We start from the raw sequence: 22,021 nt of genomic DNA, 5'->3' as shown, positions 1-22,021 counted from the left end.
GTAAGTCTTGAAACAGACAGGGCCCCTGCTGCAGCAGGTCCTGTCTTAGCGGCAGAGGCCAAGGGTCCTCTGAGATCATTTCTTGAAGTTCTGGATACCAAGCTCTTCTTGGCCAATCCGGAACAATGAGTATAGGTCTTATTCCTCTCCTACGTATTATCCTCAGTACCTTGGGTATGAGAGGAAGAGGAAGGAACACCTAAACCGACTGGTACACCCACGGTGTCACTAGCGCGTCCACAGCTATCGCCTGAGGGTCCCTTGACCTGGCGCAATATTTAAGCTTTTTGTTGAGGTGGGACGCCATCATGTCCACCTGTGGCCGTTCCCAACGGTACACAATCAGCTGGAAGACTACTGGATGAAGTCCCCACTCTCCCGGGTGGAGGTCTATTTGCTGAGGAAGTCTGCTTCCCAGTTGTCCACCCCCGGAATGAACACTGCTGACAGTGCTATCACTTGATTCTCTGCCCATCGAAGAATCCTTGTGGCTTCTGCCATTGCCACCCTGCTTCTTGTGCCGTCCTGGCGGTTTACATGGGCGACCACTGTGATGTTGTCTGACTGAATCAGAACTGATTTGTTTTGAAGCAGGGGTTCCTCTTGACTCAGGGCGTTGTAAACGGCCCTTAGTTCCAGAATATTTATGTGTAGGGAAGTTTCCTTGGAAGTTTCTTCCCTGGGTGACTGCCCCCCAACCTCGGAGGCTTGTATCCGTGGTCCCCAGGACCCAGTCCTGTATGCCGAATCTGCGGCCTTCGAGCAGAGGATTACTCTACAGCCGCCACAGCAGAGACACCCTGGCCCTCGGGGACAGGGTGATTAACCCATGCATCTGGAGATGCGATCCGGACCACTTGTCCAACAGATCCCACTGGAAGATCCTTGCAAGAAATCTGCCGAAGGGAATTGCTTCGTAAGAAGCTACCATCTTTCCCAGGACTCGCGTGCAGTGATGCACCGACTCTTGCTTTGGTTTCAGGAGGTCCCTGACCAGAGATAATTCCTGGGCCTTCTCCTCCAGGAGAAATATTCTGTTCTGTGTACAGAATCGCACCCAAGAACAGCAGACGCGTCGCAGGAATCAGCTGCGACCTTGGGATATTCAGAATCCAGCCCTGCTGATGCTGCACTTCCTGAGATAGTGCTACGCTGACTAGCAACTGCTCTTTGGACCTCGCCTTTATAAGGAGATCGTCCAAGTACGGAATAATCATGACTCCCTTCTTTCGGAGGAGCATCATCATTTCGGCCATTACCTTGGTAAATACCCGCGGTGTCGTGGACATACCAAACGGCAACGTCTGGAATTGGTAATGACATTCCTGTACCACAACTTTGAGGTACTCCTGGTGGGGTGGATAAATGGGAACATGCAGGTAGGCATCCTTGATGTCCCATGACATCATAAAATCCCGCTCTTCCAGGCTTGTAATAACCGCTCTGAGCGATTCCATCTTGAACTTGAACTTTTTTATATACATGTTCAAGGACTTTTAATTTTAGAATGGGTCTCACCGAACCATCTGAGAGAAAGAGGGGGAAGATTATTGGTCCTGGGAACTGGCTGTCTGGTGCAGCTTTTTCCCTCTTCCCTTGTCTCTGTGCAGAAAGGAAGCGCCTTTGACCCGCTTGCTTTTCTGAGGCCGAAAGGACTGTACCTGATAATACGGTGCTTTCTTAGGGTGTGAGGGAACCTGAGGTAAAAAATGTTTTCTTCCCAGCTGTTGCTGTGGATACGAGGTCCGCGAGACCATCCCCAAACAATTCCTCACCCTTATAAGGCAGAATCTCCATGTGCCTTTTAGAATCAGCATCACCTGTCCACTGCCGAATCCCTAATACCCTCCTGGCAGAAATAGACATTGCATTAATATTGGATGCCAGCCGGCAAATATCCCTCTGTGCATCCCTCATATATAAGACAACGTCTTTAATATGCTCTATAGTTAGCAAAATAGTATCCCTGTCGAGGGTCAATATTATCTGACAGGGTATCAGACCACGCTGCAGCAGCACTACATGCTGAGGCAATTGCAGGTCTCAGTATAATACCTGAGTGTGTATATACAGACTTCAGGATAGCCTCCTGCTTTCTATCAGCAGGCTCCTTCAAGGTGGCCGTATCCTGAGACGGCAGTGCCACCTTTTTTGACAAACGTGTGAGCGCCTTATCCACCCTAGGGGATATCTCCCAACGTGACCTATCCTCTGGCGGGAAAGGGTACGCCATCAGTAACCTTTTAGCAATTACCAGTTTCTTATCGGGGGAACCCACACTTCTTCACACATCATTCACTCATCTGATGGGGGAACAAAACACTGCCTGCTTTTTCTCCCCAAACATAAAACCCCTTTTTAGTGGTAATTGGGTTAATGTCAGAAATGTGTAACACATTTTTTACTGCCGAAATCATGCAACGGATGTCCCTAGTGGATTGTGTATATGTCTCAATCTCGTCGACACTGGAGTCAGACTCCGTGTCGACATCTGTGTCTGCCAACTGAGGTAGCGGGCGTTTTTGAGCCCCTGATGGCCTTTGAGACGCCTGGGCAGGCACGGGCTGAGAAGCCAGCTGTCCCACGGCTGTTACGTCATCCAGCCTTTTATGTAAGGAGTTGACACTGTCGGTTAATATCTTCCACATATCCATCCACTCTAGTGTCGGCCCCGCAGGAGGCGACATCACATTTACCGGCACCTGCTCCGCCTCCACGTAACCTTCCTCATCAAGCATGTCGAGACAGCCGTACCGACACACCGCACACACACAGGGGATGCTCTGACTGAGGACAGGACCCCACAAAGTCCTTTGGGGAGACCGAGAGTATGCCAGCACACACCACAGCGCTATATAATCAGGGATTTACACTAACAAAAGTGAATTTTTCCCTATAGCTGCCTTATATATACAGTTATGCGCATAAATTTAGTGCCTCTCCTCTCTCTTTTTAACCCTTTGAGCCTGAAAACTACAGGGGAGAGCCTGGGGAGCTGTCTTCCAGCTGCACTGTGAAGAGAAAATGGCGCCAGTGTGCTGAGGAAGATAGCCCCGCCCCCTTCACGGCGGACTTCTCCCGCTTTTTTATGGATATTTTGGCAGGGGATTTTACACATATATAGTCCTACTGACTATATTATGTGTGTTTTTGCCAATTTAAGGTACTCTAATTGCTGCCCAGGGCGCCCCCCCCCCCCCCCAGCGCCCTGCACCCATCAGGGACCGAAGTATGTGGTGTGCAGAGGGAGCAATGGCGCACAGCTGCAGTGCTGTGCGCTACCCTAATGAAGACCGAAGTCTTCTGCCGCCGATTTCCAGAAACGTCTTCTTGCTTCTGGCTCTGTAAGGAGGACGGCGGCGCAACTCCGGGACCGGACGACCGAGGCTGGGCCTGTGTTCGATCCCTCTGGAGCTAATGGTGTCCAGTAGCCTAGAAGCCCAAGCTAGCTGCAAGCAGGTAGGTTCGCTTCTCTCCCCTTAGTCCCACGTAGCAGTGAGTCTGTTGCCAGCAGATCTCACTGAAAATAAAAAACCTAAAATATACTTTCTTTTTCTAAGAGCTCAGGAGAGCCCCTAGTGTGCATCCAGCTCGGCCGGGCACAAAATTCTAACTGAGGTCTGGAGGGAGGAGCCAGTGCACACCAGGTAGTCCTAAAGCTTTCTTTAGTTGTGCCCAGTCTCCTGCGGAGCCGCTATTCCCCATGGTCCTTACGGAGTCCCCAGCATCCACTTAGGACGTTAGAGAAATACTATGACGACATTTACTTACAGAAAAATGTAATTGTAAGATTAGACCATAAATAGTAGCGTTTGGCATAAACTACATGGAGGTGAGAAAGAGGTACAGAACAGTATAAAATGAATGACCAGAGGTTTCTTCTACTGCAGGCCTGGCCAACATGTTGTGGAACTAGACATCCCAGCATGCCCTGCCACAGTTTTAGCAGTCCCTAATAGCAAAAGTGTGGCAGGGCATGATGGGACTTGTAGTTTCACAACAGCTGGAGAGCCACAGGTTGGCCAGGCCTGTTCTACTGTATTTCACATTGAAAAAACCCTGTACAATGTTTAGAGATTGCATTGGATGACATTATTGTGCTAACATGACAATGAGGCTATCGGTTTATAAATCTGCAATAAACCACTCGTTTTCCCATCGGAAATAAATGTAGGCTATTTATTCACACTGTTCATTGTGGCTATCACTGTTATACAACGGGCTCCTTGAAAAATCTCACACGTATGATATGAGTTTGATAACTTTTTGAAAGAAACATTATGACAAAGTTTATAGTATAGAAGAAAAGGGTAGGACCTCGTCGGACAAATATTTTTGTAAGTCGATCTGTGGATCATCAAGATCTAGACTAAGAAAGCTGGAGACTAGTTTCTGGCACCTAAGAGGAGAGAGAGAGAAAGGGTGTAAAAAGGGATGTGATAAAATGTAACAGGGATCTGTATCTAGGCAAGTGTAAGTGTCAGCATAGAGAGACAACAGAGAGACAAGCAATGTGGGTATTACGGTGGCAGGAGAATGGACCTGAATTCTATTCATGTAACACAACAAAGCAGCAGCACTGAACCATACCTCCCAACATGACACTCTCCAGGAGGGACATAATGCTCTGCTTCTGGACTTTCTTCTTAATTTGTGATTGCCGGCACCTGTTTTGAACAGCCTAATGGATAAGAAAGGTGTTTCAGTACAGGTGATGGCAATCATAAATAAGAGGGAAGTCCAGGAGCAGAGCATTGTGTCCCTCCTGGAGAGGGTCACGTTGGGAAGTATGACTGAACCCCTTCTGATAACTCTGATTCTACAGAGCTCTAGCTGCGGTAACAGGGGGACTGTCACTTCAGGATCTAGCTTCCAGCTTCCTGAAACCAAATTCAGTTTCGAGGTAATGCCATACTTGCCTACCTGATCCTCTCCATGAGGGAGAAAATGCTCTGTTCCTGGACTTTCCTGGTAATGTATGATTGCCATCACCTGTGGTGAGCTAGTTAATTGATAAGAAAGGTGTTTCACTACAGGTGATGGCAATCTAGACACTGTGTGCAAGAAATAGCATTGCCCCCCCCCCCCCATATACTAACAAGGGCCAATTGTAGGGGCATAGTTTAATGGGGAAGGGGCGCGGCCACAAAGCTCCCTTTTACACAGTACGGCAGGCAGAGCTCACTTTGACACATTACGGCAGGCACAGTCTCCCTTTTACACAGCACAGCAGGCAGAGTCTCCCTTTTACAAGTTAGGCAGGTAGAGCTCCCTTTTAAAAATGACGGCAGGTAGAGCTCCCTTTCAAAAATGACGGCAGGCAGAGCTCAGAGCTCACTTTTATACATTACGGTAGGCAGAGTCCCCCCCCCTTTTTTTTTTTTTTTTTACACATTACAGCAGCAGAGTCCCCCTTTTTACACATTAGGCAGGCAGAGTCCCCTATTTTACACATTATGGCAGGCAGAGTCCCCTTTTTTTTTTACACATTATGACAGGCAGTCCCTGTTTTATGGAAGGGAGGGGGAGAGAGTGAGTTATACTCACATGAGACCTGCGATCCAGCATCCATCTGCTATTTTACTTCCAATGGTGCATATATGTTGCACTGCAGTGCTGCTAACTCACAAGTCAAAGCGGATGGAAAACTGCAGCCTGCCCGAGTGTGTCCTCCTCTCAAAGCTAGCAGGCCCAGCTCCTCGCAGCGCTGGGTGGGGCGCAGGGAGGGCGAGTAAGCCGGGACAGTCTCCCAAGTTGCCGGGGGATCGATCCAGCATCCAGGGCAAAAAGAGGCGGCTGTTAAGGCAGAGACCCAGGAGCTGGCGGTTGCGCTAGCGCTCCAGAGTCCCCTGCAGAGGTGCGGCGGTGGCGGGAGACAGGCACTGGCGGGAATCGGAGACCTCACAGCACGTCAGTGTGGGGGACGGGGGGGGGGGGGGGAGGATGAATGTGTCCCTTCAGAGGCGGCAGTGGTGGCGGGAGACAGGCAGTGGCAGGAATTGGAGACATCACAGCGCATCAGTGCGGGGGGGTAGATGTGTCCCATCGGCGGTGGCGGTGGCGCAGGACTCTGTAGTGAGTGCTGACAGTGTGGCTGTGGCCGTGCAGGGGGGGAGGGGTGATGCCGATGGTGCGCCTTCAGTGCATGTGCGCTGTGGGCAAGGCACCATCGGCACATACCTAGTTACGACCCTGCCAGGAAAGTCCAGGAACAGAGTATTTTCTCCCTCATGGAGTAGGTCAGGTAGGCAAGTATGGGTAATGCTAGGCCCAAGCTCTGGAGGTCATTTTTAGTGGGAGACCTGAAAACACAATCGCCCGGCCCACGCTTAGCAGTGCCAGGTCAGGAGGATGTCTGTACTCCCTCTCACTCCCGGCTGCACAATCACACAATCTTGCAACTAAATGTTAAAGAAAAGGAATTATCCAGACTGATTGTAGTGATTGCTATGAGGATCAGTCTGTATTGGCTAAAGGGACAGGCGGCTGGTTTACCCCTCTCCAGCATATATGTCTGTAATGGGATATAGCCGTTAGGCCGACCAACATTCATAATGTCACCACCACAACGTCAACAGTTATGTTAAAATTTAGACATTGTTCAAATTTAGACAATATGTCGACATTCTCAGAATGTTAACATGTGAAATGCCAACATTGTCCGAATGTCAACATTAGGCTGTGGGACGGGAGGGTTAAGGTTAGGCACTATAAGGTTAAGGTTAAGCTACCCATGGGGAAGGGAGGGTTAGGCACTAGAGGGAGGGTTAAGGGTAGGCACAGGTGTCACAAGGGGGGTACGGGCCGCACCCGGTGTCATCCTTGAAGGGGGTGATACCAAAATGGCGGCTCCTCCGCAGTGACAGGATTCCAGGTGCTGCAGTGTGACATTATCCTGCAGCACCCGGCTTCTGTCAGGGGAACGGTATGAGATCCCGCCAGCTGGGATGCCGAACATCAGGATCCCGATTTCGGCATCCCGAGGGTTGAAATGCTGGCGGGGGGGCAAGCGCAACGGTATTGTGACAGCCGGGGTCCCGGCTATCGGTATGCTGATAGCATACCCCTGTCAGAATTGCAGGCATTAGTCTCCCGGGGCAGCCCAGCATTCCCAAGGGTGAGGTAATCTGGGGACTTCCCACTAGGCCATGCCCCCCGCAGGGCAGTCAGCAGGGTAGTCCTGCAAGTTCACATCCCTTTCAGTGAGGCCACGCCCCTTTTTGGGCTGCCCAACAGTGGTACTACTGGGGGTAGGGATTAGGGATAAGGGCAGTATATGCACTGTAAAGCCGCTCCATGAAATTACTCCATCAGAACTGTCAGTCAACTGACTGCTGGGACTAGTAACATGCCGCTAGAGCCGTCTGGAGCAGGTAAGTCAACGCTCTGCCAACAGGGACAATAGCTCAACATTCTAACATGTCGACATTTCATCAGTGTCTACAGGATGATTGCCAAAATATCTGTAACGGCAGAAACCCATGTAAAGTCTGTAACATTGCTGCATCTGTTCTTCCAGCCTCAGAGCTATATTCAAGGACTCCGGAATAGCTGACATGTGGGATTAGGTCTCCTCCTCATACTCCATCTTCCTGCACAGAGCTGTGACAGAACTCAGGTCTTATCAGGAGACTCTGACACCGCAGCCAATATGCTCTGCGCTTAAAGGGCCCCATACACTACAACGATGTGTGAGGCTGAAGTCTGAGGCGATTTCCCTTGAACTCTCCCGGGATCTTCCCGGGAGTGCTTCCATACGATTTGGTACATTTTGCATGAGATATATCGTATGCGATCCCAGCCATGCCTGCGGGAACCGACATATCACAAGTGCAACACTAACTAGAGGAGTCGAACCGTCGCTCACGGGGCCGCACATCGGATCGGTTACACGTTCAAAATGCCCGATTTCACCCAATATATCGGTCCGAATGCCTGAATTGGGCTGAAATCGGGTATAATCGTTCTATGGAGCCCTTAACACTGGCTTCATCAATTCCCTCACATATAAAACAATCACATTGATCTTTCTTATTTGACAAACGGCTCCAACAAGCAATTCAAAATCAGCCATGTACCCAAGAATGTGGTCTGATCACATCCCCATTAGTGTAATGTGAGGCGCACCTTACTGATTACCCAGCTGTACACCTCTAGTTAAAATTTCTTTTAGGAACATTTCTTTGATACCCTTGTCTAATAGTCAATGTGCTTTTATAGGTAAGGGCTGTACATATGGGGAGATTTCCAAAGAGATGTGTGCTGAGCGATTTAGCATGAACGCTCAGCACACATCTCTCCCCCGCGCTCAGCAAACAGAGCGATGTGTGCTGAGTGACTGGGGGTGGCGGACAGGGGGGACGCTCATTTTATCCAGCGGTGAAATAAGCGATGTGCTAGATTGTGTCTGCATGCACTAGACGTCCAAAATGGAAAGCAATGTTTACGCTAAAAGACCAATGAGGACCGAGATGGTCACTAACGCGAACCCAACCAGGAAAATGATCAAGGAGTTAGGCAAGAAATTAGGGAAATGGCCTTTGCCCATGGCTCAGGTTACATAGGCAGTTGCCAAAATTGACAGATTTTACACAAAATGTAATAATTTGGGCAAACTAATGGGGAAAAAACTCAGCACCCAACAGGCTCAATCTCGTATACTGTACTTCCCATAGAGGGCCAAACAGAGAATACTAATACTACCAACATGGCCAATACACTTTGCTAATACTATCATTTTCTACACAATTTCCTGTTGAACTTCTCCACTTATCGACCATCCTTCAAACAGATATTTGATTCTGCTCAACTAAGTGCATTAAATCATTGCCCCTAGCTAAAGTCTCATGCCCTGAATTTAAATTTTTTAAAGGATATTTGCGGGATATCCTCCAAAAACATACAACAAGGAGGAATGCAGCATATATTTCCAATATCTTCAACAGCCGCCTTGATTTCCAACCATAATAGCAGGAGCCATTTCTATGGGGTCTGCTAGGCTGTTGGATTTGTGAAGCTTGCGCGTAGTATGAGCTGCTGCAGCATATATTTTCTCGGCGAGGGCTCCTCAGGATTCCTCACCATTGGCCCCGGATGTCACGTGATCAGCTCGCTGGCTGTGCATGCGCATTAGTCCCACTGCATCTGGACCCAGAAGCAAAGCAATAGCTGTCACTTTATTCTAAGCCTTCTCCAGGACAGGGCTTGCTTGTGAGCTCGGTCCCAGCACCAAAAGATGATAATTGCAAGTGGAAATTTACTTTACTGCACTGCAATTATGGGTGATATTTTCACATCTAAACCACATTGAAAGTGCAGAATGTGATAAATATGCCACTAAATGTACTGATAAAGTTTACTGTCCATTTCTTAGCTGCTGTATATAAGAGATCCGGTCATGTGACCGGCACTCGGGATCCTGGCGGTCACCATGCCGACGCTGGGATCCCGTCTGCTTACCAGCCTGACAGTCGGCATGCCGACTGACAGGGACTATGTCTGCAATACCCATAGAGTGGGACTAGAACCTGTGGCGAGCGTGCAAGGGGCTTTGTTGCGCTCGACCCCCTTCTGTTCCTGGGGTAAGTATGCTGACCGCCGGTCTCCAAGCCCCAACCCGTATATAACAACTGTCATCCCATATCCTGCTTCCCTATACTCCGTAAGGACCCCGCTGTGTGCTAAAGCTACAGATCCAGTGATATACTCCATACAGACTTGGGGGGACATTAACTACGCAGTGATAAGAGCGGAGAAGTGAGCCAGTGGAGAAGTTGCCCATGGCAACCAATCAGCACTGAAGTAACATCTATAATTTGCATACTATAAAATTATATAGAGCTGCTGACTGGTTGATGGGGCCACTTCTCCACTGGCTCACTTCTCCGCTCTTATCACTGCTTAGTAAATGTCCCCCTAAGTCACTGGTCTAAACATTTACCTTACCTAATGAATAACTACAAGATTGAATTCATGAACTACAGATGAAGCACATATTTGTTTTAGATAAGTGACATAGGGCGGGATGTACTAAAGCAAAAATGCGGTAAAACCCCCGAAAATGGGGGTTTTACCGCATTTTCATATCTACTAAGACCCTACCGCAGCGTTTTCGGCGTCCAGGGTTTCGCCATCTCTGGATGGCGAAACCCTATAGAAGCCCATGGGCTTTTTTTCGCCGACCGCCGCAACCCGCCGACACCGTCGACCCCCGCCGCAGACGCCGACCCCCCTTCCCCCTGGCTTACCTTCCTCCAGGCTGCCCTGGACCCGGAAGGTAGTGTCCTCCTCCCCCTAGCAACGCAGCCGGACGTCCTTCCGGCTGCAGGGGGGAGGAGGAGGTGCCGGGGCAGCCTGCTGCTGCTTCCCGGCATCTAGCCAGTGTGGGGACCCCGGGGAGGTGACGGAGACCCCCCGCAGACCACCTAACAGGTATCGCGGGGGGCCTCCGTCACCGCATCGCGATCATATGCGATCAACATATGCGATCAACATCGCTGCGGTAACCGGCGAGGGGCGGCGATGTATGTTAATACATCCCGCCCATAGAAGGAGATGTATGAAGCAGTGAAAAGAGTGGAGAAGTTGACCAGTGGAGAAGTTGCCCATAGCAACCAAACAAAAGACCCATACTGTATCTGTAAATCAGACAAGGATATGGTATGTATAATGTATGTATCCCAGGTATAGCAATGTTCAGCATCTGCCTTACTTCTCCAGCTTCTCTTGCTTAGCCTCCTGATTGAGGCATTGTATGGCATGGCCTCTCCGGAATAGCTCTGAGACCTTGGGTACAAAGGGAAGATTCAGTAAACTGAATAAGAAAAACAATTTACTGTCATTAGATTGAGAATAAAAAAATAAATATAAGATAACGGTATAAACACTGGGTTAAGAAGCCGGGTGAGCTGCTAACACAGTAGAAAAGGCTCACAGCTGTTATTAATGCAATAACACCAGGATAAATCAGTGTAAAATAAATTACATTTTCTGAGCATACAGAAAAATTAGGTAAATCCTCCCAAATGATATGACATAGGTTCCTTATATCCCTTTCCTCTTAGATATCAGAAAGTGTTGGGCTTGCAAACCTCAATAATGACGTTACTATACTTGGCAGGAAATGAAATCCATGTGTAAGATAATATTTCATGGCCAATGCTGACAATAAAATATTGATGAACGTCTGAGAGAGCTCTGAGAGCAGGGGCACTCACACTGGTCGGGAAAGGGACTCACTGCTGCAGTTACCCAGCACTGGAGCCATAAACTGCCTATCCCCCCCCCCTCCTTCCTTCCCCCCTCTGATAATGATGAACGCCTGAGAGAGCTCTGAGAGCAGGGGCACTCACACTGGTCGGGAAAGAGACTCACTGCTGCAGTTACCCAGCACTGGAGCCATAAACTGCCTATTCCCCCCCCCCCCCCCCCCTCCTTCCTTTCCCCCTCTGATAATGATGAACTTCTGAGGGAGCTCTGAGAGCAGGTGCTCTCACACTGGTCGGGAAAGGGACTCACTGCTGCAGTCACACAGCACTGGAGCTATAAATTGCCTATTCCCCCCAATAATAATGAACGCCTGAGAGAGCTCTGATAGCAGGGGCATTCATACTGATCGGGAAAGAGACTTACTGCTACAGTTACACAGCACTGGAACCATAAACTGACTCTCTCCCTTCCCCCACCACCACCACCCTGATAATGATGAACACCTGAGAGAGCTCTGAGAGCAGGTGCACTCATACTGGTCTGGAAATTAACTCACTGCTGCAGTCACACAGCACTGAACCATAAATTGCCTATTCCCCCAATAATAATGAACGTCTGAGAGCAGGGGCACTCATACTGGTCGGGAAAGAGACTCACTGCTGCAGTCAGACAGCACTGGAGCCATAAATTGCCTATTCCCCCCTCCCCCACCCTCCAAATAATGATGAACGCCAGAGAGAGCTCTGAGAGCAGGTGCACTGAGCACTCATACTGGTTGGGAAAGAGACTCACTGCTGCAGTTACCCAGCACTGGAGCCATAAATTGCCTCTTCACCATTATCATGGATGAGCACGTAAAGACATTTCTCAAAACATATTTAAATGTGTCCAGCTTTGACCATTAAATAGAAAGGTTATTTAGAAACCACAATGACATTTAGTCTACACAGCTTTGTCAGTGCAATACCATAAATTCCAGACTATTGCAAAACATTATTGGCTTATATCCAGCTCTCCACACCCGATGTGGGGAGTTCCCTGGTGACTGCTGCAAGTCACTGATGCTCTCCTCACTCCTGTCAGTGTGGGGTTATGCATCTAGACAACACACTGACCGCAGGATTAAGGGTGGCATCACTGCACTGCAGGAGATATAAGAGGACAAGTGGCATTGGATTTATTGCTGGGCCCCATGTAAGTAATATCATGTAAGAATATATAAACTATACACCAAACTGAAACCATTATTTATGACAGTGCCCCTTCAATAAGAAAAGTGATAAGTACATTACCTCCACCCCCCTCTTGATGATGTCTACCGGCATACCAGCCATGGCTGCGACCCTTGCCGCCTGGCTCACCTCAGACACTCCGTCCTTTAGCTGGTAGAAGAAAACCAGGTCCTCCCCATCCAAGCACCACGCAAAGGTCTGAAGAGCACGAAACAACAGTGTTAGCACTTTCGTATCATTTTTTTTTAAGTATCATTAGAAATGAACGTAATAGTAACAGCACAATAATGAGATGATTAAACTGCGCAATCAGAAAAGGAAAAAAATAAATGAATAAAGAGATGAACATATTAATAGAGTACACACTGTCTTATATGTATTATTTTATTGACAAAATGATTTTCCTAAATACTTACAAAATGTAACTTAAATAGCCCATATATGTGCCTTCTAGACCAGGGGTGGGCAATTATTTCAGCAGGGGGGCCGCTTAACACTTCCAGCGAATATTCGAGGGCCACACACAAAATACTCTAAAAGAGATCCCTTTTTACACATTACGACAGACAGCGTCCTCCTTTTTACACATTACGACACAGCGCCCCCGTTTTTATACATTACGGCAGACAGCGCCCCCGTTTTTATACATTACGGCAGACAGTGCCCCCGTTTTTACACATTACGGCAGACAGCACCCCCATTTTTACACATTACGGCAGACAGCGCCCCCGTTTTTACACATTACGGCAGACAGCATCCCCTTTTTACACATTACGGCTGACAGTGCCTACCCCCCTTTCCCCACCCTCCCCTAAACCTATATAGCAGTCCTTACCCTCCCCCCCCAAACCCATATAACCATTTTTAACTCCCCTCCCCTGAACTTATATGGCAGCTTTAGCTTTATCCAGGACAGGGGGTTTACCTATTTGTCAGTGGCAGACGATCCCCGCTGTCTGATGATCCGCTCTGCTGCTGCCGCCGCTTCTCCCCGCTGGCCGCTGCTTCTTCTCCCCGCTGGCCGCCACTTCTTCTCCCCGCTGGCCGCCGCTTCTTCTCCCCGCTGGCCGCCGCTTCTTCTCCCCGCTGGCCGCCGCTTCTTCTCCCCGCTGGCCGCCACTTGTGCTCCCCACTGGCCTCCGCTTGTGCTCCCCACTGGCCGCTTCTGCTCAGAGTCCCCACTGCAGTGCCCGCCCAGCGCCGCCCCCGTGACGCCCAGCGCCGCCAAGCGCATGATAGAGGCAATCCCGGTCAGCTGACCCTGTGACGTGACCGGGATTTCCTCAGCGGCGCCGCGTCTGAGAGCAGTACAATGACAAGCGGCCTGTCGGACCTCTTGTCATTGCACTCTGGTGGGGCACAGCGGGCCAGGCAGGATCGGTCCGTGGGCCGCATCTGGCCCGCGGGCCGCATGTTGCCCACCCCTATTCTAGACCCTCTGAACAAAAGTCTGGACTCACTAAGGAATGCCTCGATCTGCACAGTGCCTCTGCAGTCACCAGACTCACTAAGGAATGCCTCAATGTGCCCAGTGCCTCATATCAAAAGATGAAACCATATGCATCTCTGCAAGCACAGTACTCACTAAGCAATGCCTCGATCTGCACAGTGCCTCTGCAGTCACCAGACTCACTAAGGAATGCCTCAATGTGCCCAGTGCCTCATATCAAAAGATGAAACCATTTGCATCTCTGCAAGCACCGGACTCACTAAGCAAGGCCTTGATCTACATAGTGCCTCTGCAGTCACCAGACTCACTAAGAAATGCCTCGATATGCGCAGTGCCCCATACCGAAAGATGAAACCATTGCATCGCTGCAAGCACCGGACTCACTAAGCAAGGCCTTGATCTACATAGTGCCTCTGCAGTCACCAGACTCACTAAGAAATGCCTCGATATGCGAAGTGCCCCATACCGAAAGATGAAACCATTGCATCGCTGCAAGCACCGGACTCACTAAGCAATGCCTCCATCAGTGTCTCATTCAGAAAGATTAAACCATTGCATCTCTGCAGGCACTGCCATCGCGGAGAGCAGATCCATGCACCTCACCATGGGGGTCATTCTGAGTTGTTCGCTCGTTGCCGATTTTTGCAACGGAGCGATTAAGGCTAAAATGCGCAAGGTACGCAGTGTGCATGCGCTAAGTATTTTAACACAAAACTTAGTAGATTTACTCACATCCGAACAAAGAATTTTCATCATTGAAGTGATCGGAGTGTGATTGACAGGAAGTGAGTGTTTCTGGGCGGAAACCGACCGTTTTCTGGGAGTGTGCGGAAAAAAGCAGGCGTGTCAGGGAAAAACGCGGGAATGTCTGGAGAAACGGGGGAGTGGCTGGCCGAACGCAGGGCGTGTTTGTGACGTCAAACCAGGAACTAAACGGCCTGAGCTGATCGCAATCTGTGAGTAATTCTGGAGCTACTCAGAAACTGCTAAGAATTTTCTATTCGCAATTCTGCTAATCTTTCGTTTGCTATTCTGCTAAACTAAGATACACTCCCAGAGGGCGGCGGCCTAGCATGTGCAATGATGATAAAATTTGCTAGCGAGCGAACAGCTCGGAATGACCCCCCATGTAATGAGTCTCCATCGAACAATAAAAGGTGGCTGACAATTACTGGGCGGGTCTGTATGTCAAAAAGCTTAAACGATAAAGCATAGATTATCTGATGCGCATTTGGTGACACCATTAGAATAGATGTGAGAATCAGTAGAAAGCATTTAATAGAAGAGGGAGAAACACCAAGGTGGTACTGTCAGATTGGTGGACTGTGCCCACTTGTGAGGCCCCACATTTTAATTTGATGCAACGGAGGTAGTCCGAGACTGACTCAGCATTATCTATGCTAATGCCACAGACCACTGACCCACACAGAAAGAGGGGCAAGACTGTAAGAATGGGAAAACGTGGCGAGCAGAGCAAGGGGATATACAATTGTATGTGACAGCCTTGACACCAGTGGGCATGGGTCTGTTTATCTGCACACAGGCTGCATGAGGTGGCATTGACACTAGTGGGCAACAGTTTATTATGCTAGACGTTGATGTACTAGCTGGCATGAAACATTAAAGGGAATGATACTGGTAGTCTAGGCAGAGCTGTAATTCTAGGTATCAATTTCCAGTGTGCATGAGGGTACTGTGTTGAGCACAAGGAATAGTGATGGGTATGAGGTTGCTAATCTGGGGACAGGGCAATATGATGTGGGCATGGGGCAGTAATGCTGGGCACAGGTCAGAGCTGCATGCAGTGTGTATGTGGTGGACGTCAGACTGTTATGCTGGGTATGGGGAAGTAATGCTGGGCACAGGTCAGAGCTGCATGCAGTGTGTATGTGGTGGACGTCAGACTGTTATGCTGGGTATGGGGAAGTAATGCCGGGCACAGGTCAGAGCTGCATGCAGTGTGTATGTGGTGGACGTCAGACTGTTATGCTGGGTATGGGGCAGTAATGCTGGGCACAGGTCAGAGCTGCATGCAGTGTGTATGTGGTGGACGTCAGACTGTTATGCTGGGTATGGGGAAGTAATGCCGGGCACAGGTCAGAGCTGCATGCAGTGTGTATGTGGTGGACGTCAGACTGTTATGCTGGGTATGGGGAAGTAATGCCGGGCACAGGTCAGAGCAGCATGCAGTGTGTATGTGGTGGACGTCAGACTGTTATGCTGGGTATGGGGAAGTAATGCCGGGCACAGGTCAGAGCTGCATGCAGTGTGTATGTGGTGGACGTCAGACTGTTATGCTGGGTATGAGGAAGTAATGCTGGGCACAGGTCAGAGCTGCATGCAGTGTGTATGTGGTGGACGTCAGACTGTTATGCTGGGTATGGGGAAGTAATGCCGGGCACAGGTCAGAGCTGCATGCAGTGTGTATGCGGTGGACGTCAGACTGTTATGCTGGGTATGTTCTGCTATGAACAATATCTACTTTTATGTTCTACTGTGCATACTATTTTATTGCTTGCTTTGTCATGCTATATATAGACTTTTTGTTTTTTTACATACTGTGCACAAGCCAAATGAAAGGGCTGTCGCATATGTTATGCAGGTTTAGACGAGTTTGAATTGTTTGTCTATGCACAATACAATCTGGGGGCAGAGGCTTTGCACCACGGGGTTAATACAGCTTTATAAACTGCAGGGATGGCAAACCACTGAGTGAATAAAGAGATCTGTCTGCATCTTTTCCTGTGAGCATAGTCTAGTTCTACAATGGGGCGGTGGCTTATGAAGGCACTGTATATTACTCTTGGCCACATGGGCTCATTCCACAAGAGTATGAACAGCAGGCAACTTTAATAGTGAAAAATATATATCTATTGTCTTTTTACTGTTTAATCCTAGTATTTCTTTGACTTGTGTTTTTACTTAGCCTGAAGCATCTAACATTAAATCATGTTTAGGTTTAATGTGTTGAGACTTGTATAGCAGGACTGACTCCTAAACTGCAACAACCGGTATCAGATGTATTAGTTTATCCTCAGGATAAAATAATAATTTGGAGCATAATAAGTATTACATTTAATGTAGGATTTTCCCATCACTGCCAAAAGCATTCTACCTAATATGTGAAATTCCATAAATTAAACATTTATGCAAAATATTACTTATCAGGGATTCCCTTAGTGCTTGTCATGGTCAGGACAGGCTGTCCTGCCGGCAGTACGTTGTTGATGAACAAAACACGGATGTATGCTATAAGCCAGGAGTGAGACGCATAACTGGGGGCATCACCAAATTCTGGGTAAGTAATATTCTGTATTTGAGTTTAACTTTGGCAACACAACTTAGAACTGAATAAGGTGTGGGGCAGCACAGAGGGTGTAATGGATTGAATTACTGCGTCATAATACTGAGGTCATAGGTTCGATTCCCACCATGGACTTAACTGTGTGGAGTTTGTATATTCTCACCGTGCTTGCGTGGGTTTCCACCCACAGTCCAAAAATATACTGATGGGTTAATTGTCTCCCAACAAAATTATCCCTAATGTTTGTGTGTGTGTAGATAGGCCAAATGGTTCTTATCTGCTGTCAAATTCTTCTGTTTAATATTCAGTTTTAAAGAGTTTTAACAGTTTTGCCCTGATTGTCTCTATGTGACACTGGGGCATATTTACCAATAACTGGAATTTTGCCACATGAAGTATAATTTCTTTTCGCCTCATGTCACGCAATAAGAAATGATAAAAATGTGCTATTTACAAAATGTCTTTTGCTGGGACATAGGGGGTTATTCCGAGTTGATCGCTAGCTGCCGTTGTTCGCAGCACAGCGATCAGGCTAAAAATTGGCATTTATGCGCATGCGTGTGGGCCGCAATGTGCACATGCGTCGTACGGGTACAAAGCCCGTTGTGGTTGTGCACAGATTGTAGCAAAGTTTTCAGTAGCACTGACGGCCGCAAGAAGATTGACAGAAAGGGGGCGTTTTCTGGGTGTCAACTGACCGTTTTCAGGAAGTGTTTGCAAAAACGCTGGCGTGTCTGAAGAAACGCAGGCGTGGCTGGGCGTTCGCTGGGCGGGTTTATGACGTCAAATCCAGACACAAATAGGCTGAAGTGATCGCTAGTGCTGAGTAGATTCAGAGCTACTCTGAAACTGCACAAACTTTTTTGGCAGAGCTCGGCTGCACATGCGTTAGCACTAAACATCCTAGTGATATTTGGTGGACCCCCTTCTTTAAAGTAAAGCATTCATTACCTTCACAACCAGAAATAAAGACACGGAGACTTGAATTTTGGCAGAAAAATTGCTAGCTATTTATTTGTCCCTAACCAATAGCAAACCTGTAATAGAAATTTTTATTAAGATGCCGATCCAGCCGGCATATGGTGGCAGCAAAAAGAACGGCTCTATTAAGCTAAATTAACCTTAAATTACTAAAACTTCGAAACGATCCTAATTTTAATACAACTATCACACACCGGTAATAGGTGACAACTCAACCCCCACAGTGACTACCCACCGCTCCTGGGTGCCCTGCCGCTGCCTTCCCGGACGGGTGGTCAAGCGGCCAATAAGTCGATGGAGGTGAGTGCACCTAAACCACACTAAACTGTAAAACACTACAGTTTACCATACAAATAGAAAACTGCCGTTCTTTTCCGCCAATAAATAGCCAACGATAAAACCAGCCAACAACTTAACGCCAAGGCACCACGTGCCAGAATCTCTGACCACAAGGGCGGGAGGGTGGGAAGGCAAATCACCACAAGAGAGAGCTAAAATGGCCTCACTTTTCTTATATATAACAAACCCTCCCCTTCAAAAAAGGTTGTACTTTCCTCACAGCTAGGTCCACCCCTCACCAGATGTTTAACTCTTTCCTTTCCTATGCAGTCAATTCTCTCTCCTTCTGCTAAGCTAAAATACAATTCCCAGTGGGAGGCGGCATAGCGTTTGCACGGCTGCTAAAACTAGCTGGCAAGCGATCAACTCGGAATGACCCCCATAGGCTCCGGTAAGAGCCCTTCCTGGCATAGAGATACGCCATCACTTTACACAGTACAGACCCAGCAAGCCGAGTGTAATGTGCAGACGCAGCCATCAGGCAGTGTATGCTCCAGTATGGGCTGACAGGGAGGAATTCTTAAAAAAATATCTGTACAGTAGACTAGGCTATGGCGGGCTAACACCATCTGAAGATGGCTTTAGCTAGAGGGGCCGCTGGGAAAGCACTGCAGTCTAGCACTTGGTACGTTCCTCAGTTTAGCACACTGCATACTGGTGGTCATTCCGAGTCGTTCGCTCTGTAAATTTCATCGCATCGCAGCGATTTTCCGCTTAGTGCGCATGCGCAATGTCCGCACTGCGACTGCGCCAAGTAAATTTGCTATGAATGTAGTATTTTTACTCACGGCTTTTTCTTCGCTCCGGCGATCTTAGTGTGATTGACAGGAAATGGGTGTTTCTGGGCGTTTTATGGGCGTGTGGAAAAAAACGCTACCGTTTCCGGAAAAAACGCGGGAGTGGCTGGAGAAACGGGGGAGTGTCTGGGCGAACGCTGGGTGTGTTTGTGACGTCAAACCAGGAACGACAAGCACTGAACTGATCGCAGATGCCGAGTAAGTCTGAAGCTACTCTGAAACTGCGAAGAAGTTTGTAATCGCAATATTGCGAATCTTTCGTTCGCAATTTTAAGAAGCTAAGTTTCACTCCCAGTAGGCGGCGGCTTAGCGTGCGCAACTCTGCTAAAATCGCCTTGCGAGTGAACAACTCGGAATGACCACCACTGTTGATGCTTTTGTGATCGAAAACAGGGGACCACAGCATGGTATAATATTTGCTGGTATTTCCTGCAACATCATTTTGATAAATTTGACCCATTATACCTGCAATAACAATTATTCATTTTCTTTTGATTTTGGAACTTTAAGATGTATTTCCTTTCCGTGTTTTTTTTTTTTTGTAATACATTTCTTTTCTTTTTTTTTGGGGGGGGGGCTCTTTTCCATTTACTTTGCAATCTACTTAAAAAAAATTCTAGCCCGTAATGACGTGGCATTATGAAGTCATGTTGACAGGTACCTAAGCATCTAAGGTACGAGTTTCAGAAATAATAGGCTGAATGTAATAATAATTATTATTATTTTATTTATATAGGGCTTTTCTCTTGCAGGACTCAAAGTTGCTTTACATGCATCAAAAACATGGCACATTACTACATTGTACAAGGCATTAGAAATAATAAGGAACAACCAAACCTACAGAGCACAAAACTTGATGCAGGGTTGTTACAGACATTTTGGGTAATAACTTTCACGGGTTGCATATTCCACCCACAAAAGGTACCAGGCGAAGCAGCCGTCTTGGGCGTACTACGTAGAATTACCCTGGATGGAGTAGGTCACACGTAGACGGGACTACACAAAATAGGGTGACTGCAGCGTCCTAACACTCAGAGTAGGGTCCCAACAAAAGCGCCAGGTCCATGTATGTCTCATCCTATCCACGAGTGCACCAGGTGAGGCAGCCATGTTGGGTGCAATACAAAGGTTACACTGTGGGAGGTGATTCATACAAGTACTCAAGGCATATATGGGGTAACTGATATGGGTGTAATAGTCTGGTATACCCTGTATGAATAGATTTACGTCAAAAGCCAAATTATAACAGTGGGAGTTGAAATAGAATAAAGAGAATAACACATCTGTTTGCGCTGCTGAGATTGCTCTCACCTGATACTGCACTGTGGGGCTGTCTGGAAGGATTCGGAGCTGTATCAGACTGTGAAAGTTAGTAGACAGGAAGATATGGGGGCAGGAAGAACCCTTATTTATCCAGTGTCTGAGGAGGGCAGCTAAGAGAGAGAGACCATCCACCTGGGAAGACACACACAGAGTGTACAGTTCAAGTACTCTGTCCACCTCCTGGATTTTTTTATTTCATTAATAACAGGTATTTATATAGGGCCTTATACGGAGTTGCATACATTTCCGGGTGCAGCCGGATCTCATCATGTTGTGTAACCTGCGCACGTATCGTGGCCTACATATGCAATGCAGAGCAGCTTATGAGCGTTCTGAGACGCTTCTCACCGGTGACTGAAAGGGCATTACAGGGTGGCAACGGGGCATTTGAACAAAGAAGAAGCATCCTGAAGGCATTTGGGCTGAGTCCTATTCTGGGTGTATGCAGAGTTTACACCAGTTGGATCTTCTGCACCAAGCATGGAGTATGTGTATGTGATATTATTATTAGTGATGACAGCTACCCCTGCGTCCGGAGGGCTGGGAGCGGCGCGGTTGCACAGATGCACATGACTCAAAATAGTGACAAATGCTCGCAGAGGACGTCTGATTGCTGGAAGTAGACTGGAATGTAACTGCATTAAAATTAGGTCCAAGTTGCATACTTAAAGGGGTATTCAATTGTTTGAAAAGTCAGTTGGGTGCCTGTTTTTTCCTATCTAATAGACACCCAACTGACTTTTCAAACAATTGAATTCCCCCTTATTATGTTGCACTTGGCAGAGAATATTTCATCATTCACAACAGTCCTGTCCCAGTGGTGCTTGTGACTGAGCCAAACTACAGCGCTGTGAGGCAACAGTACTGACCGTTAGGCTACACAACCTGCCAATTTTTCTTCCAGTTGGATCTCTAACATCTCTAATCCTGTTAGACCCATTTATATACAAATACAAGTATCCATTTACACTTTAATTGTGAGTGTCTCCTTTTCCTTCCTATTCTCACCCATTGCTCATCCACATCCCACGGGCCACTCACCCACATTGCAACGCAGGACACATAAAGAGAGAGGAGAAATAAAAAGCACAATAATAAAACATTTACTTATATAGTTTTATAACAGCACATACTACTTCTACACACCCAACAACACAAGTAGGTAAAGTGGCGTCCCCTCTCCACAACACCACACCACGTTTATTCCTAGGCCAGAGACAACAGGCTTTGGGCCTGATTCAGCAATAGACGCAGCGTCAATGTTCCCACAGTTGAGCCTCTTTTTGTTATTGCACATGCACAAAAAGTCCCGGAAATCCTTCCTGCACGTGTGCGAACATAGGTGTCCAGTGCCATTCACAATTGCATATGGCATCACTAACACTTG

The 22,021-nt window shown here is 47.8% G+C and overlaps 1 protein-coding gene across 8 annotated transcripts in view; it reads right to left on the bottom strand.

The window, feature by feature from the left end:
- Positions 1 to 4,165: 4,165 nt before the first annotated feature.
- MSH5 (mutS homolog 5) overlaps positions 4,166 to 22,021 on the bottom strand; it is a 419,392-nt gene continuing 401,536 nt past the window's right edge. For 7 of the 8 annotated variants that reach the window (XM_063938069.1, XM_063938065.1, XM_063938070.1 and 4 more), the window contains 5 exons: positions 20,623 to 20,766; positions 12,501 to 12,638; positions 10,712 to 10,785; positions 4,591 to 4,681; positions 4,286 to 4,399 (listed from right to left, as the gene is read on the bottom strand). In XM_063938069.1, coding sequence (XP_063794139.1) covers positions 4,370 to 4,399; positions 4,591 to 4,681; positions 10,712 to 10,785; positions 12,501 to 12,638; positions 20,623 to 20,766 — 477 coding nt within the window. In that variant the 3' untranslated portion in view covers positions 4,286 to 4,369. Of the gene's footprint in view, positions 4,400 to 4,590; positions 4,682 to 10,711; positions 10,786 to 12,500; positions 12,639 to 20,622; positions 20,767 to 22,021 lie in introns of all 8 variants that reach the window. The other variant, XM_063938068.1, reaches the window with a different exon arrangement.

Source organism: Pseudophryne corroboree, chromosome 8 (genome assembly GCF_028390025.1).
Source record: "Pseudophryne corroboree isolate aPseCor3 chromosome 8, aPseCor3.hap2, whole genome shotgun sequence".
Lineage (NCBI taxonomy): Eukaryota > Metazoa > Chordata > Amphibia > Anura > Myobatrachidae > Pseudophryne > Pseudophryne corroboree.
Note: the sequence above shows the minus strand (reverse complement) of the source record. Positions and strands in the feature narration are given on the sequence as shown.